General features: G+C 41.9%; 1 protein-coding gene across 9 annotated transcripts in view; it reads left to right on the top strand.

The window, feature by feature from the left end:
- Window positions 1–17,153, top strand: part of GAPVD1 (GTPase activating protein and VPS9 domains 1) — a 33,518-nt gene extending 16,365 nt beyond the window's left edge. For 3 of the 9 annotated variants that reach the window (XM_042478980.1, XM_042478982.1, XM_042478975.1), the window contains 12 exons: window positions 1,707–1,867; window positions 2,865–2,994; window positions 3,262–3,387; window positions 3,999–4,172; window positions 4,994–5,134; window positions 5,235–5,369; window positions 5,905–6,024; window positions 6,285–6,362; window positions 6,464–6,828; window positions 7,294–7,381; window positions 8,170–8,251; window positions 9,087–9,209. In XM_042478980.1, the coding sequence (XP_042334914.1) occupies window positions 1,707–1,867; window positions 2,865–2,994; window positions 3,262–3,387; window positions 3,999–4,172; window positions 4,994–5,134; window positions 5,235–5,369; window positions 5,905–6,024; window positions 6,285–6,362; window positions 6,464–6,828; window positions 7,294–7,381; window positions 8,170–8,219 (1,568 nt within the window). In that variant the 3' untranslated portion in view covers window positions 8,220–8,251; window positions 9,087–9,209. Of the gene's footprint in view, window positions 1–1,706; window positions 1,868–2,864; window positions 2,995–3,261; window positions 3,388–3,998; window positions 4,173–4,993; window positions 5,135–5,234; window positions 5,370–5,904; window positions 6,025–6,284; window positions 6,363–6,463; window positions 6,829–7,293; window positions 7,394–8,169; window positions 8,252–9,086; window positions 9,210–9,743; window positions 9,874–10,819; window positions 10,930–11,858; window positions 12,019–13,655; window positions 13,844–14,434; window positions 14,649–14,906; window positions 14,980–15,382; window positions 15,581–15,928 lie in introns of those variants that run through there. The other 6 variants (XM_042478983.1, XM_042478981.1, XM_042478984.1 and 3 more) reach the window with 5 other exon arrangements.
- The last annotated feature ends 253 nt before the right edge of the window (window positions 17,154–17,406 follow it).

Below are 17,406 nucleotides of genomic sequence, written 5' to 3'. Positions count from 1 at the left end.
TGTCTAAAATGAGACCTTTCTCTCTCTTTCCCTCTCTCACATGCAATGTGTGTTTATGAATGAAACCTTTTAGTTTTTCTTCCCAGCTTTGCTCATGTGTCCTTTTTATGAAAAAGAGCTTTGTGGAAGAAAGCTTAAAAACTACTACAGTTTGTTTTGCCAGCCCTTTGAAGGTTCAGCATAGACTGCTTTGGATTCAGTAGGGTTTCATTTCTACATAGAGATCTTGCATAGGATTCAGTGTTCCTGTTCTTTGTGACACGCCAGTTTTGGCCTGGAGCTGTTCAAGCAGCTGTCTAAATATCAAGATCTGAACTGTTGCCAGTGTGTATAACTCTCCCTTCCTGGCCCACGAATGGAATGCCTCTCTCCCTCCACCCCATCGCTCTGTCGGTGGACGGTTGTGGCCATTTTGAAGGCATACGTGCCACTTCCTTGTTTAATACCAGAGGCTGGTTCAGTAATAGGGAATTTTCTCAGTGACTCAACCAAAAATGGATAATCTCCCTTCCAATCCTATGCAAGATTGGTTATTGATTTGATTTCTCTTCTGCTGGTCTCTCAGGAATAGGACCAGAGATGTGTTTGCTAAAACAAAGGAATAAAAGGTGCCAGATAAAAACAGAGGGTTTCAAACATCAAGCAACACTATAAGCAATTAAAAACAAGTAAAGCATTGTCTGCCTAAATTAAAAGCTTATTTTACTGCATCTCGTCTTAGCTGCCAAAGATCTCACTGAATACAGAAGGCCGCCTTTGCCTTTTGGTGAAAGAACAAAGGAGGGAAAGTAGCTTAACTTGCCTTAGGTGAAAGTTCCATAGCCTGGGAATGCCCACCAAGAAGATCCTGAGAAATGAGCTGTTTCCTTCCCTCTCTCTCCTGCCACAGTTTGTCTTCACTAACCCAAATGATGGGGGAATTCTTTAAAAGGAGTCCTGAATCTCATAGGATTTGCACTCCTGGGAAATATCCTATATCTTAGAAAGTAGGACTGTAATGCAGTGCAGAGCCAGAGTCAAGTGGGGATAGGAGTGTTGGACTAAGATCCTGGGAGACCAGGGTATGGATCCCTGCTCAACTATGAAAACCCATTGGATGAGCATGGGCAAATCACACTCTTCCATCCTTGGAGGAAGGCAGTGACAAACCCCTTTTGAATAATCCTTGCCAAGAAAACCCTGAGACAGAGTCGCCATCAATCAGAAATGACTTGAAAGCATGTAACAACAATGCAGCATAAGTACAAACAACTAGATCATTGGGGTATAACAAAGCCAGAATGTGGAAGGCAGAGGTAGGAATATTTGCAGTTCTATTTTCTCTGAATACATCCCCAGCAGCCAATCTTCTTTCTTCAGCACAATTCATGTACAAAGCTTGGCAGGTCTGTGAGAAGTAGGGACTGCTCAGTGACTTCCAGTCAGAAGAAACATGTACATGAAAGGGCATCCTTTGACTCTTTTGGGAGTGACATGGTCCAATGGAGGCTTGCAACATGACATCTGACTTTCTTTTCTGACAGACAGTGTGTGTGTGTCATAGCTCTGGTTCAGCACAGCTTCACCCACTCCTATTTTGCTGATTGTCATTGTGCATGTGCTACACATTGCCTTTCTGTGCAGTTTGTGTGTACTTAATCCGTTTAAAAGTGTTTGGCTATCAAGTATCATTCGTAAAACAACATATTTTTAAAAAAATGTTCCAGCTACCCGCAGTAGGAGCCGGTCAAATATTCAAGCCGAGCAGCACGCAGACCATGATGGATTCTCCCAGGAGGCAATACAGGAAGTTCAGCCAGAAGAAGTCTTGGTTATTTCTCTTGGGACGGGACCCCAAATAACGCCAGGGATGATGTCGGAAAATGAGGTATTGACACCCAGCAATTTATTGAGAGCTCTGTGGGTGAAGGGGGTCCTGTGTTATACAGCTGCTGCTTTGAATTACTACATTTTCATGAAACCCAAATTGGGGTTTTGCAAGCACCAAAGGTCAATAAAACAATCTGATAAAGCACTACAGTTTTTCAGTATTAGATTGCAGATGGCTGGTGAAGAACATAAGAAAAAGTTTTCAAAAAGAACTATAAAATGTTGATCTTGAAGCCTCAGATATTACAGGGGAGAAATTACCCAGTAAGATGCATACCCCTATTGAGATGCCTAGCCCTATGAAGTAGAAGTTTTCAGGTTGGGGCACAGAGAACAGTGTGCCCTGAAGATTATTGTGACCTGGGGTATTTATTATGGGGATTTGTTAAGCAAAGTGAGTTGTTTTAAAGCTTTGGACACTAATGACAGCACCTGAAACTGGACTCGGCAACAAACTGTCCACCAGTGCAAATCCTTTTGCCTAGGTCTGTCGAAGAGCCTCCTTGTCTCTGTGGAAGTCTGAACATTTTAATTGCTTTTTCAAACAGCAAACAAGTATCTGGCTCTCAGGAATCTGTCTTTCAGCAATTCGGAAGTAGTAACTTCCTTTACGTAGTCTAAATCCTTATCCATCTTTCCTTTTCTTGTGGATAGGCTGTTGCTCCATCATTTTCAGAGATTTTAATGTTCAGACGGTCTTGAACCATTATGATAAAAGCAAGGTGAACCTTGATAAATGCATGGTAAAGATGTGATAGAAACACTGGTTTCATAAGTAAGTTGGAGAGACATTCTGGACTGTATAAACAACTAATCCTGTCTGAAGGATAACAGCACTCAAAGGCTCAGTGCTAGATATTAAAGGTGTAGAGAGGTTAAATTTGTTAGCTGTTTTCTTTATAGTAAATGTTTCTTGATTGCCAATTGAAGGGGAGGAAATACTGATTTCTTTTCTCTCTCATCTTTCTTCCCCCACCCCCTCTCCACTTTGCTAGGTTTTAAACATGCAGCTTGCTGATGGCGGGCAAGGAGATGTCCCTGTCGATGAAACCAAACTCCACGGTAAACCTGATAAAACCTTGCGCTTTTCCCTCTGCAGTGATAATCTGGAAGGAATATCTGAAGGTGAAGGGTCACTTTAGTATTTTGCCTGTCAGACAGTATTTAAAAGGAGCTTCTGTTCATTGTAGCTGATCTGGTTTTTTGCTTTTGTTCTTTTTAATTTCAGCCGCTGTTATTTCATTGGCCAATATTTTTTGGAAACAACCTTTTTTTTGTGTGCGTGGTCACCTTTTGCCTAGTGACTTTTATGCTACCTTTAATTTCTTTTGCTCAAATTAGCTATCCATTTCTCTTTGAGGCCGTGCTAACAGCATAGTCCTTTCCCAACAGGGCCTTCGAACCGCTCCAATTCTGTTTCCTCACTGGATTTGGAAGGGGAATCTGTGTCTGAACTGGGTGCAGGTCCTTCAGGAAGCAATGGGGTGGAAGCACTGCAACTGTTGGAGCACGAGCAAGGTTAGTATCAATAGAGAACCTTGGCCATAGAGGATAGCATAATCAAAAGCCTTTTCACAATATGGCTGTTATCCTGGATAGTTGAGGATAATGTAATAGTTTTGCATCATGAAATACTATGCTCTGCTGAGCTATTTATCCATGCTGATGTATTGTAATGCTGCTAGTCCTCCCAGTTTTCCTTTGTTTCTGCTGCCGAATGGCAACTGGAAGTGATGTGTTATTTCCTGTTGCTGTTTTGCAAGGGAAATGGAGAGAAAAGAAGATATTTGATGGGGTGGGAGAGGGTTTTTTGCATGTCTGCACGTGTTTTGCACCCCAAAAATAGGGGCTGCAAAAGTAGAATCTGGAGTGTACATGGCTTGCAGGCCACACTTTCTTCATCCTTGTCTTGTACAGAGCAGTATAGCCCAGTTGTTTGTATTTTTGCCACCAACCCAGAATTCCCTCTTCTACACACAACTGTTAAAGATATACAAGAACTCTGCTGATTTTTTTTGTATCACCTCATTGGAACTCCTTTTTTCCACTCTGTCTTCCCGATGTTCTTATGTGCCTACATCCTAAACAAACAGTTTAGCACTTTAATCAAATCAATGTCTTTACAATAGCCACCACTCAGGATAATCTTGATGACAAGCTCCGTAAATTTGAGATCCGTGACATGATGGGGTTAACAGAAGACAGGGACATCTCGGAAACCGTAAGCGAGACCTGGAGTACTGACGTTCTGGGGAGTGACTTCGATCCAAATATTGATGAGGACCGCTTGCAGGAAATTGCAGGTCGCTGATCTTGTTGATGCAATAAACCCTTTGGGATTTTGACAGGGCGAAAGGGAGGGCAAGGCTACATTCTCTCTTTGGACGTATCTTTAAAACAAGGCCTTGAAAGACTTGCTTTGCAGTTGTTACAATATTTTAAGGCATAAATCACTCAGTAGTTGCCTTTAACCTGTACAGACCTGGGTTGTAGTTTAAATGTCATCTGATGTGACATGAACAGGTTTATTTTTTTTTTCAACCCTATATCCCTCCCCCATTTCTTCATCTTCCCTTATCTTTTCTCAGGACAATTTGACAAAGCAGATGGTTTTATTTATTGTTTGCTTTTTGAATACAGTTATACTCTGTATTTTTATTTACACAGCTTGGGAACTTCAAGCCAAATCTAGCTCCCCCAAGTTCCCAGCCCAGCCCTCAAGGGCCTTCATGAGACCATACTTTCATATTCCTTCTTTTCATTCTAACAAGTTGAAATGCCTCTCCTAATGACTGGGTAGAGTTTAAGCTAAAATTAATGACTGGGTAGATCTTAAGCTAAAATTATGCTGGTATTTTTGGTCCCATCCTATATTGGCTCACCCCTGGAATGTGCTTCCTGAGCACTTTGCTGAAATTAGATTTGATCGTTAAGATGGAAGATGTTTTCCACTCTTAGTCTTATGCTAAGAAACTTTAAAAAGTCCATAAGAATCCACAAGCACAATTGCTGAGCCAACAGCCTCAACAGGCATCTCAGATGCCTGGGGTAGTGGATGAATGGGATATCAGTGGATGAATGGGTATCTCTGCCGTTGACAGTTTCTTGGCTTGGTTTTTCCTAGGTGCTGCAGCAGAGAATATGCTGGGAAGCTTGCTCTGTTTGCCTGGCTCAGGATCAGTGCTGTTTGACCCCTGTACAGGCTCAACCATCTCAGAAACCACCAGCGAAGCTTGGAGCGTCGAAGTGCTACCGAGCGATTCAGGTTAGAAGCCTCGGGTTTAAGGCGTCAGGTATTTATTCGTTTCCCCCATTTGGGCTGAAATTGTGATTTATGGTTTATGTTCTTCCCCACTGGCTGTTAGAAGCTCCTGACTTGAAACAGGAAGAAAGACTGCAGGAACTGGAGAGCTGTTCTGGTGTGGGAAGCACCTCGGATGATACTGATGTTCGGGAAGTGAGCTCCCGCCCTAGTACGCCAGGCCTCAGTGTTGTGTCAGGTGAGTCTTGTTTCTGGAGGAAAAAAATGAATTGAACAACGCTCTGTAATCCTATATTGTATCAGATTACTTGTTTAAGATTGTCTTATTGAGGTTTCTATCACCCATTTACTTTAAAGAGGTCAAGGAGTAAACATGGCTCTTCTCTTCCCCCACTTTATCTTCACAACAACTCTGTAGTATTTCAGCATGCAGAACTATTATGCTATGATAATGATTTTTTAAAATGTGGATTGTTTTAGTATGTGTGTGTCTTGTTTGTTCTTTTAAACTGATGTGTCTTTATAATTGATGTGTATTTGTTGGTATGCTGTTGTTTTAAAGTTTTAATGTATATTAATATTTATTTTGAGTTATGATTATTAGCCACTTTGAATGTTACTTTTATCAGAAAGGCATGATACAGACTATCTAACTAGATACATGCAGTATTTTATTTGCCTGATCTCCACAACAACAGTCTGTTTAGAGCAGTGTTGCATTATTTTGTCTTGTTGTCTTCCCTCTCAATTAAAATTTCATTTTTCCCCATAAGGTATTAGCGCAACCTCTGAAGACATCCCAAACAAAATTGAAGACCTTCGGTCTGAGTGCAGCTCTGACTTTGGTGGAAAAGATTCAGTAACCAGTCCTGATATGGATGAAACAAGTCACAGTAAGAGGCATAGTCACGTTAAAGGGAATTTGCCAGCAACGTGAATGTATTGCTTAAAATGGGATTGGAAATCTGAGTTTCCAGATGTTTTGAACTTCAGCCAGAATACCCAGCCAGTTTAGCCAGTGATAAGCCAGTGTTGTTAAGCCAGACAGGGTGACATATAGGAATATCCAAGCCCTCTTCATCCCCGTATTCAACACAGCCTGCTTGTTAAAAGGTGTCTGAGGTGTATTCTGACTCATGGCTCTGCGTTTCAGGTGCCAGCCAGTTGACCTCTCCCCCTTCCCAGACAGAGTCCTTGCTTGCCATGTTCGACCCTTTGTCTTCTCATGAAGGTAATCTCGCAGAGTGCAGATAGTGCTGTTCTGCTACTTTCCTTAGTTACAAAGCCTCTGTGTGTTTGTCATATATATGCTAATGTGGCTATTTTCTTCAGCAGTGGTGAGACCTAAAGTGCACTATGCGAGGCCTTCACATCCTCCGCCAGATCCTCCAATCCTGGAAGGAACCCTGGGAGGCAATGATGCTAGATTGCCCAACTTTGGCTCCCACACTGCAGTCCTCATTGACTCTGAGACCTTCAAGCAACGGTACTCTTATCCTGAAAGACTTGTGCGGAGCAGGAGCTCTGATATTGTGTCTTCGGCTCGGAGACCAATGAGCGATCCTGGCTGGAACAGGCGAGCTGGTAATGAAGAGAGGGAGCTTTCCGGGCCTGGTGGCAGCATAGGAGGAGCTGCCTTGATCACAGCTCCTCAATCCTCTTCCTCATCTCCCAGCAAAGATTCTTGTAGAGGAGAGGTAAGCATAGACAGTCTTTAAACAAAGGGATCTTGTATAGCACCTTTGAGACTAACTGTAAGAGAGAAGTTGGTAGCATGAGCTTTTTTAGACTTGAGACTGATCACCGGGAGAGAAAATGCACATTTGATGAAAAAGAAGAAAATAAGTTGACTCTGGGATAAGTTAGTTGAATTTGATCCCCACTAAAATCACTGGTATAAGCTCAACATGATCTAAGTACCATTGATGTCAATGGGAACTCGCACTGGAATCCTATGAATATCTAGTCAGAAGCAATCGCCATCCATTTCTGTGGGCTTTTCACCTGGGAAGAATTTATGGGATTGCTGCTGAAGTAATCTAACAACAACACTACATACTTGCCTGGGGGTAAATCCCGTTGGATTCAGTAGCACTTTTTAATAAACATAAGTACATTCCACTCTAAGCTCAGATAGAGTCTGATGTGTTTCTTTTCAACAGATGGAGGACAGGAAGGACAGTGATGATGAAAAATCTGATCGGAACAAGCCATGGTGGAGAAAGCGTTTTGTTTCAGCTATGCCGAAAGGTAAAATTTTACGTTGCAAGCTACTTGTTTCCTCTTGGTTTTTCAAAAACAAAGTCATAAACTCCAAATGACTGGCAGAAAAATGGACTGCATTTATACTTTATACTCTGTTGGAATCTGAGCTGTAACTTTGTGAGAATAGAAAAGCAAATATTAATGTAATTTTTTAAGGAGTACTGCTTAAAATGATAGCAGTATATATGGGAATAGATTTTAAAAAGCAAACCATCATTCTGGATTGGTTTTTTAAAAAGTCATGAAAAGGTTACTCCTTGGTGTTACTACCCCGGTCTCTGCTATTTGGGATGATCACATTGGGATTTGAGCCAAATCTCTCCCAAGCAGTTTAAGGTTGGATTCAGGTGACCCTGGATATGTGTCCATTTGTGTGTGTGTGTGTTACTTCAGAAACCCTTGGCCATATGGCATATTATTTAGGGATGAGTTAGTGGAGATAGTTAAAACTGGTAAGAAAGAAAAATCCTTACTTTAAAACTAATTCATATCTTTCTTCGCTTTACTGATGTTTCTTGTGAGGACAAATTTTTGGTCCCTCAACTCCCTGACATTGAGGTAGATGATTTTTCTCCCCTTCCAAGGGAAGAGTAATATTATGCAAAACATTTTTCTCTTTTAACATGAGTACTTAAACTGCCTTTGTGCACTTCTGGGATTTCCCCTCTTCCCCCTTTTATTTATATGCAGATAGAAACCAAGCTGTTGGGCACTTCTGCTTTTAAAATTAAAAAAATATTACTCAATGTGATTTTCTCTCTCTTCAATCACAGCTCCAATAGCGTTCAGGAAAAAAGGAGAAACAAGACAAGGACAAAGATGACTTTGTGCCTGACAGATACGCTTCCCTTCAAGGTATGGAACTTGTATTTTTTAGCTCCTTAATGCTGATTGCTGGTTTTATTCTCCTAATATGAATCTAATTGAATTGGAACTTCTAAAGAGTATTAATCCCGGCTCAGCCATGGAAACCTTCTGGGTGACCTTGGGCAAGTCATACTCTCTCAGCCTCAGAGGAAGGCAAGGGCTTAATCCCCTCTGAACAAATTCTGCCAAGAAAACCTTGCAATAGGTTTGCTTTCATTGTTGTTTTATATCTACCATGACATTACTGTTTCTAAGACTGTTTGACCCCTGATGTTTCCCATAGATGACATGGAACCGATTCAGGTTTTGATTATCTTTGGAAATGGCATTATTAAATACAAACTCCATTTGTTTGCTGACCACTTTGTTTGGATGTATTTGCAAGGAGCTGAATTTACTAATCCCATGCTTATAAACTAACTTTTTAGATCAGAAAGCACGCCAATTGGACTAAAATATGTTAGCATGTATGTATTTTCAGAAGAAATAGTTTTGTGCTTGGGTGATTTTACTGTAAACCTCTTTGAGTGTCTGAAATGAGGTATAAACCTTGTAAATAAAACACTCTTTCCTCAACTCTGTGTTTCTACAGCCATCTTCCCCACACATCTGATTCAGGGGAAAGTGAAATGGCCTCTCTGCAGGCTTGGTGAGACTCTGGCGGCACATCTGTGTTCTCACATGCAATCATGTTGGTAGCTGCTGCATGACTCCACCCGGCGCATGATGCCTTTAGTATTTGAAACCACATTAGCGAGACACAAGCATTAATTCCTCTGGTTGTTGTGATGATAATAATGATAAATCTTGCTTTGTGTTTCAGATGATCCTGGTCCAAGACTGAGCGCTCAGGCCCAAGCTGCAGAAGACATCCTGGACAAGTACAGGAACGCAATCAAGCGCACCAGTCCCAATGAGGGGGCTGTTGTGAGCTATGACAGTACAGGCAAGAGTCTTTCTCCTTCTCTGGCCCAGCACCATACGTTTAGGAAAGAGCTGGGGAGCGGGGCATGAACAACTCAGGGGCTTGAGAGAGAACCTCTTCCTGCTTGAATGTTAAGGACTGAGAATGGGGTCTTTTCTGTATAACACTGTTGGGATTCAAATGATGTGGAGGTGCAAGACAGGGCCTTCTGAGCTTTGACAGCCTATTTGTGGAAAGCCCTCACCTCAAACCATATTAAATCTTGGTGTTCAAGTTTAGAAACTAAGTGGTTAATAGCTTGATGTCAGTCTCTTAAATTGCGTGTATTACTTTGATTGTATTGAAGGCTTCTGAACTTGGTTAGAACTTACTTTTAAAGTTATTTTATTGATTGTACCCCACCATGAGAATTTTGCGGATGAGTTTAGTTTCTGTCCAACCCATATAGGGGAGAATAGAAATATTATAATAAGGATAAAATAAAAGAGAGTTGCTAATCTGCCAGTAATGTGAGTGAACTAACCATTCAAGGGTTACATGGTGGGGTGTGTTTAGATGCCATTGGAGATGGAGAAAGCATCCATGACTCTACACGGGACGATACCTTGCAGAACATGTCTGCGGATGACCTTCCAGATTCTGCCAGTCAAGCAGCTCAGCCCCAGGATTCAGCTTTCTCATACAGGTAACTCAATCACAAGCATACATCTCCTGATGGCTTCTTGCAGCAATGTTGTAAGGATCTGAGTGAAGTCCTTACACATCCTATTCTAGGCAATTGCTCAAATGATAACTTCCTTTCCTTTTTGAGGGCGTGAGGCATTAGTTGGTTTTTGTTAAACTTTGAGAATGTTTGTGCTAGGCACAGATCTCAATAATAAACTCCCCAGTGATGCCCCCTTTTGTTAGAGTCTGTCATCTAAATGTTTAAATATTACCATTTCTGTCAGTGCCAGTAAGTAGCAGCAACTATAGTGTTGGGCTGGGAAGAAGGAAGTAAGAATTCTGTTCTTGTCACTGATTGGTTGATCTTGAGGTTTCCACAGAAAAGCAGATCCAACCCTCTTCCATATTTATTGATTATCTGGGGATGTACACAGACTCTTTCTGGGTTCAGTTGAGACTCACCTGATCCAACCATTTCTTTATGAGTGACTGCTATGTCCAGGATGAACCATCACCAGATGTTTGTCTAGATTGTGGTATACCTTCTACTCAGTCCTAATATGGTGGCTACAGTAATGTAATGGTTAGAACATTGGACCCAGAAGATGTAGGTTGTAATCCTTGTTGATCCATAAAATGCACAGGGTAACCTTAGGCCATCACTGTCTGATGCTCATTGTGAGTCTACCATGGGGTTTTCCTGGCAAGAGTTGTTCAGAGGAGATTTGCCATTGCCTTCCCCTGAGGCTGAGAGCATGTGACTTGCCCAAGTGAGTTTCATGGCATTGGTAGGAATCAAACCCTGGCCTCCAAAGTCATAGTCCAATGGTCAAACCACTGTGCCGCTGTGTCTCTCTAGAGGCATGTACTTTGCTTGAATTCATAGAATGAAAAGTGGGATGTTTGTAACACATCTTATAAGAGATGTTATTCAAGGAAAAATCCAAATCTTTTGTTTCCTGCAGGGATGCAAAGAAGAAACTACGACTTGCGCTCTGTTCAGCAGACTCTGTGGCCTTCCCCATGTTGTCTCACTCGACACGGAATGGCCTTCCAGACCATACAGATCCTGAAGGTAACTTCTTCAACTTGCCTGTCCTTAAATGTTATCAGAACTAAACTTGTGAGAACTGAGGCACACGTCTTCCACCTAAATTATAGTGGGAAGTACACATTATGCCTAACCCCACCCATCCACCCACCTGCTGCCAAAACACATGAAAGTTTTAGTTCTGAAACATAAAAGAGAAGGCATTAGACAATATGATTGAGTAAACGTCTGTAGATGGTTGTATGCAGCCTCTACAGTTAGATGTAGCTTCCCTCTGAGCATGTGAGAAGTTCTGCTTGTAAGTTTCCAAGAAGCATTTGCTTGTGTAGTGTGGAAACAGGATATCTGCATTTTTATGCCTTTCTCTAAATAGTATTCACTTAAGTCCACAGAAGCTATTTGAAACAAATCATATTTTTTAAGCAGAGTGGTAAGAACCAATGTGGCATAATGGTTTGAGTGTTGGACTAGAACTGTGGAGACCAGGCTTCAAATCATTGCTTGGCTGTGGAACCCTATTGGGTGTCCTTGCGCAAATCACACTCTCTCACCTTCAGAAGAAGGCAAAGGCAAACCCCCTCTGAACAAATCTTGCCAAGAAAACCCTGTGCTAGGGTTACCTTAGGGTTGGCATAAGTCAAAAACAACTTGAAGGAGCACTACCACCACCACAGCAACAAATAAGGAAGACTTCTTCCTAAGCTCTGTCATGAAGTAAATTTCTTCTTACTCAGAATATTGGGGGGGGGGGGGGAAGGGGGACATAGCTGATGCACTAAGTAAATTGTAACTGTTTGTGATGCTCTAGAATAGTGGAGAGGGGAGTCTCTTCCTGGGTCCAAAGGATCCCAATAGAAGAGAGAATTGTTGGCACTGTATTCATGCCACCCTGATCCATTCTAATACAGTCTTGTCATCTCCCAATTTCCTTCACCCCACCTTGTCTCATTTAGACAATGAAATTGTGTGCTTCCTAAAAGTCCAGCTAGCTGAAGCCATCAACCTTCAGGACAAAAACCTGATGGCCCAACTCCAAGAAACAATGCGTTGCGTTGGCCGCTTTGACAACAGGATTTGCCGTAAACTGCTGGCCTCGATTGCTGAGGATTACAGGTGAGGCCTTTGATGGAGACCTCTTATGAGTGTATTATCCATCACTTCTAACAATTCAGGGTGGAACCCCACCATCACCTCTTGTGGGATACTGTTCTAAAATTGCTGCACTGACAGCCTAGAGAGTCAGGAATAAACTCTTCCAGAACATGGCCATGTAGCCTGAAATCCCAACAAAAAACTAGGGCTTCCGTCTGTGAAAGCCTTCGACTTCACAATCTTATTTGTATCTGAAGGTCTTTTAGCTACACTGTTTGTATTTCTTTTAGCATCACAGTTATATTTCAGATATTTTTAGAAGTAAGATTGTTTTAGTATTTGTATCAGCAAGCTTTTACATTGGATTATGTCTGCTGGTATGTTTTGTGTTGTATTAGTTCTAATTGCAATGGTCATTGGTGCAACGCAAATGAAATTTGACTTGACCCCAAGGTCCTTTTACATAGAAACTCCCTCCTGAATGTTCTCTCTCTTTTGATCACATGAGCACAACCATCTCCTCCTTATTTTCTTCATTTCAGCAGTATAATAATCAGTATTGGAAAGGCTTGACATAAATAATGTATTCAAATGGATTATGGGGTCCTGATGAAACACATTTATTAAAATTTATATACTGCTGTTCTGTCATTTTGTTCCAGGTGGTTAATGACATTTCCAATAAAACAATCATTAAAATGAGAGGGGGGATCAATGAAAGATAAAATGAACCAGCAAAAAAGAAATACATTATTTTTATGTAAGTGAAGGGTTGACAGCAGAAAGCGCGTAGGCTTGAGAGGACCGCACAATTCCTCCTATTTGAGAGGGCAGCTTATTTTGTCCATTAGCATTTATTTCGCTTAAGAAACACCTTGGCAGATGTTCACAAGTGCCTTTCACGTCTCAGTGTTACACTTCCCATGGGCTAGTTGGCCACTCAGGATTTTATATGATGCCATGAAAGTAACCAGTCTTTGTGTTCTCTGAGGGTGGGTCTAAAAGAGTATTTTTTAAAAAAATACATACAACATTAAAAATACCAGATCATTCCTGGATGCATTTTGGACAAAGCATTCAGGTGACCTCTAGAAGGTTCAGAAAGTGTGCACAGCTTACCTGACCGGGGTGTTTCATTACACATGCAGATATTGTTAGTTCAGAATAAAAGGTTTGCTGAAATAGACTGAACTGCCATGAAATCCACTGGGTGACTTTGAGCAAGTCACACACTCTCAGCCTCAGGGGAAGACAATGGCCAACCTCCTCTAAACAAATCTTGCCAGAAAAAACCCCATGATAGGTTCATTTTAGGGTCACCATTAGGTCAGAAATGATGTGAAGGCACATAACAACAACTAAGGAGTCTAACCCTATTCTTTCTGTTATTCATGCCTCTGTACCAAAATTTCTATCAAAGAAGTAATGCCCAGGAACACATTTACTTTGTATACCTGTACTAAGCTGCTGGTTATGAGACTATTAGTCTCTATGTTTCTGTTGTTTACTGTGACTAACAGCAGGTTCTACTAGGGCCAAGACAAATGTAGTGGTAGCCAAGATCCTTTTGAATCAGAGCTGGTCTGAATTGAACCTGGTATCGTCTGCATGCAAAACTTGCGCAGTGTAACTGAGTTCTACACCCTCTTTTCCTCCAGGAAAAGGGCTCCTTATATTGCATACCTGACAAGGTGCCGCCAAGGCCTGCAGACCACCCAGGCCCACCTGGAAAGGCTGTTGCAGCGAGTCTTGCGAGATAAAGTAGTGGCCAACCGATACTTCACCACTGTGTGTGTGCGGCTGTTATTGGAGAGCAAAGAGTCAAAGATAAGGGAGTTCATTCAAGGTAACCACACCCACAATTGTCTTTGAAAGCTAACAGACTGGATGGTTTAACTAGTTCGTTAACATGGGTGAATGAGACTTGGGTACAAACCCTTACTTAGCTATAAAGCTTACTGGTTGAACCAGGATTAGTCAATGAGTTCCAGTTTAACTTGCTTACTTTGTAGGGTTATTGTGATAGAAGAGTGCAGGGAGAAACCCTTGTCCTTTTGGGAACAAAAGTGGGATAGACAGTAAAATAGCTCTATCTGTCAATGAAGTAGTGGTGCTATGATGTCAAAGGAGGGATTTTGACATGCTCCCTCTTATTACCATTGGCAAATGTGGCTTGATTTCAGAAAGGTGCCTAGGCAAGGTGTGTCAGGAGGAAGCCGTGAGCCCATTTATTCTCCCTTGGGAAGTGTGTAAGAGAGAGAGCTTTGAGGAACCTGACCTGCAGCAATTCAAAAATCACAACCTCCCAGCATGAAAAAAAGGGGGAATTATAAAAGTTAGGGATGGCTAGTGAGAATTTCTGTATCTGAGAGGGCACTTTCTCTCCTTACTCTCTGAAACTCTCTAATTTTCTGCCCCCTCCACTCTCTATCCAAAGATTTCCAGAAGCTGACCGCAGCTGATGACAAGACTGCCCAAGTGGAGGACTTCCTCCAGTTCCTGTACGGGGCGATGGCCCAAGATGTCATCTGGCAGAATGCCAGTGAGGAACAGCTCCAGGACGCCCAGCTGGCCATTGAGCGCAGTGTCATGAACCGCATCTTCAAGCTGGCCTTTTACCCCAACCAGGATGGAGACATTCTGCGGGACCAGTGAGTAATGTCCACTTCAGTTGGCATCACTGTGGAGGTGGAGGAGGGAGTCTTTAAACTTCTGTCTTTCACTTGGTCTCAGAGGGGCTGCAAAATCCCTTTGCATACAGACTAATCAGTGCAATTCAGTAACTGATTTTTTTTCTTTCTGGAGAATGCTTTCCTTGATTTTGGGAAACTCATAAAATAAAACTACATAAGGGCCAGGCGATTCTTTCTTCTGTATCACTTGTTGTTTTTCCTCTTTTTATCTTCCAGGCTTCTCCACGATCACATCCAGAGGTTATCTAAGGTAGTGACAGCCAACCATAAAGCACTCCAGATCCCTGAGGTAAGCTCCCCTGAGAGAGCATGGGCTCCGTGGTGGAAAACCTGTGTCTCAGTCATACCTCTTCAGACAATGGATGGGATGGAGCATGATTGAGACAGGGAATCTTTTACATTCAGCTAGTCAATTTGGGGAAGGGTGGTGAAAGGAGACGCTGCCTTTAATGTTAAGTGATGTAACAAGTAGTATTTGTAACAATAATAATTACACTGTAATAATAAGTAATAATTCTGAGGCTGAGAGAGTGTGACTCACCCAAAATTTTGGATTGTGTTTGCATATTTAACACATCCTGTACTGCTGTATTTGTGATATTTATATGCTAGCTTTCCCAACACCCCAGGCCCCATTTTCTAGGTACTGGACTGATTTGCTAGAATAAGGTCTGCTCTTCTTTTTCTGGTAGGTGTATCTCCGTGAAGCACCGTGGCCGTCGGCGCAGTCTGAAATCCGCACTATCAGTGCCTACAAGACTCCCCGGGACAAGCTGCAGTGCGTCTTGCGGATGTGCTCCACCATCATGAACCTGCTGAGCCTGGCGAACGAAGACTCTGTCCCTGGGGCAGACGACTTCGTCCCTGTCCTTGTGTTCGTACTCATAAAGGTAAAAGGAGTTGGCTTCTGTGTAGAGTTTGCTTCAGAAGAAATCCCCAGCACCTCTCCTTTCTTAAATATATTTTTTCTCATTTCATCAGAGTGAAGGGAGAAGATGGAGTGAACAGTGTAGGAAGCCTAGGGAGATACCATTTTTGAACATACAAAATTGTATGTCAGGGGAATCCTGTGGCCTTGCAGATGTTCTTAGGCTGCACATCACAGCAACCCTGGCTCATGTAGAAATTGCTGAGGAATGATGAGATGTTCTAATTTTTGTTGTTGGCCATTTTGAGTCCTTTTGGAGGAGTAAAGCATCATGTGTATAAACCTACTATACACCTTCTCTTTTACCCAGGCCAATCCACCCTGCCTGTTGTCCACTGTCCAGTACATCAGTAGTTTCTATGCCAACTGTTTAACTGGAGAGGAATCCTACTGGTGGATGCAGTTTACGGCAGCGGTGGAGTTCATTAAGACTATCGACGAACGCAAGTGATGTGCGCCGGCGCCTTTGAACGAAACTGCTCAGAGCGAAGGACCTCTAAGAATGTAATGCTGCCTGCTAACCTGCCCCTCCCAGGCGACAGAGAAACAAAGCAAAAGACTTTCAGGTGTAAATATTGTACAGAATCCAGGCATTTTAAAACAAACCTTTACTAATTAGACTAATCCCAATAGGGGTGGATTGAGGGGGGGAGCATATTGTTTTGTTGTCTTTCTTTCTCTCTCTCTTTTTTAATCCTCCTTCCCTTAAAAACTAGCACTGTGTCAAATGATAATTCAAAAAGGGACCACATCATTAAGGTATGCTGGGATCTCCAGGCCTTGTCCTCTGCTGCCACAACATCCATGTTGACATCTTTTTCTAACACTTGGGTTCAAATTATTTTTTTAAATACTCTTTTTTTTTTAAATTTAGGGGTGGGAAAATGAGGGCCAGCACTTTTGGGTGATCTTTATTTACACATTTTATATATATATATATATTCTTTTTTGGAGGAGAAGGAAGATGCAGGCCACATGGGACAGTTTCAAGCGAATGGATGCTGAGGGGAAAACTTGAAATGCAAAAGAACACTGTAGATAAAACACAAGCAACAACACTGAACAAACCTTTTGCCACCATTGGCCTTGTTAGCTTGCCTTTCCGGCAGCAAATGTGCGACCCATTTGTCTGGGTAAACGCTTTGACTCTTGGGGGGAGTTTAAGCTACGTTTTGTGGGAAGGGGCTTCAGCCTGAGTATTTATTAAAATGTAAATGCTTACCTAGAATTACTAAAACTGGAACATTTTCACCGGGCTTTCTCACTAGCATTTGTTGTTTTTATTTTTGGGAATAGGGCATTGGAGTCTTCATCTATTGCACATAAGAAATTAGGCTTGGAGTTTATAAAGAGGGGATTGTCTGAAAAGTTCTAATATAAAAATAAAGCATCAGTGACTTTCTATGTTTTTTTCCCCTTCCCTTCCGAAATACTGTGTATATTGTACAAACCCCGAACAAAATTTTCCCTATGAAGCCAGAAACTGTAATATATATTTTGATTATTCATATTAAAAACATACGCCAGGGGTTTGAGTCAAGTGTAAATGGTATGTTATTTGTGCCGTTGTGCTGCTGTTTTGCAGTGTTCAGCTCTCAGACCATTCATTGTTATTAGCAGAGCGCAAAAGCAATGTTTCATCATATGTAGATCATGGACTCCTGTTACTGACCTTCTGCTCAGTTATGGACCTAAGTGAAGTCATGTTTTACCCTCAGCTTATCCACGGATCATATCCAAATCCATAATTTTGGTCCCAAAACCTTCCCTTGACTTATACATGAGGCC

Source organism: Sceloporus undulatus, chromosome 7, assembly GCF_019175285.1.
Source record: "Sceloporus undulatus isolate JIND9_A2432 ecotype Alabama chromosome 7, SceUnd_v1.1, whole genome shotgun sequence".
NCBI lineage: Eukaryota > Metazoa > Chordata > Lepidosauria > Squamata > Phrynosomatidae > Sceloporus > Sceloporus undulatus.
This window is presented reverse-complemented; position numbering and strand designations above follow the sequence as displayed.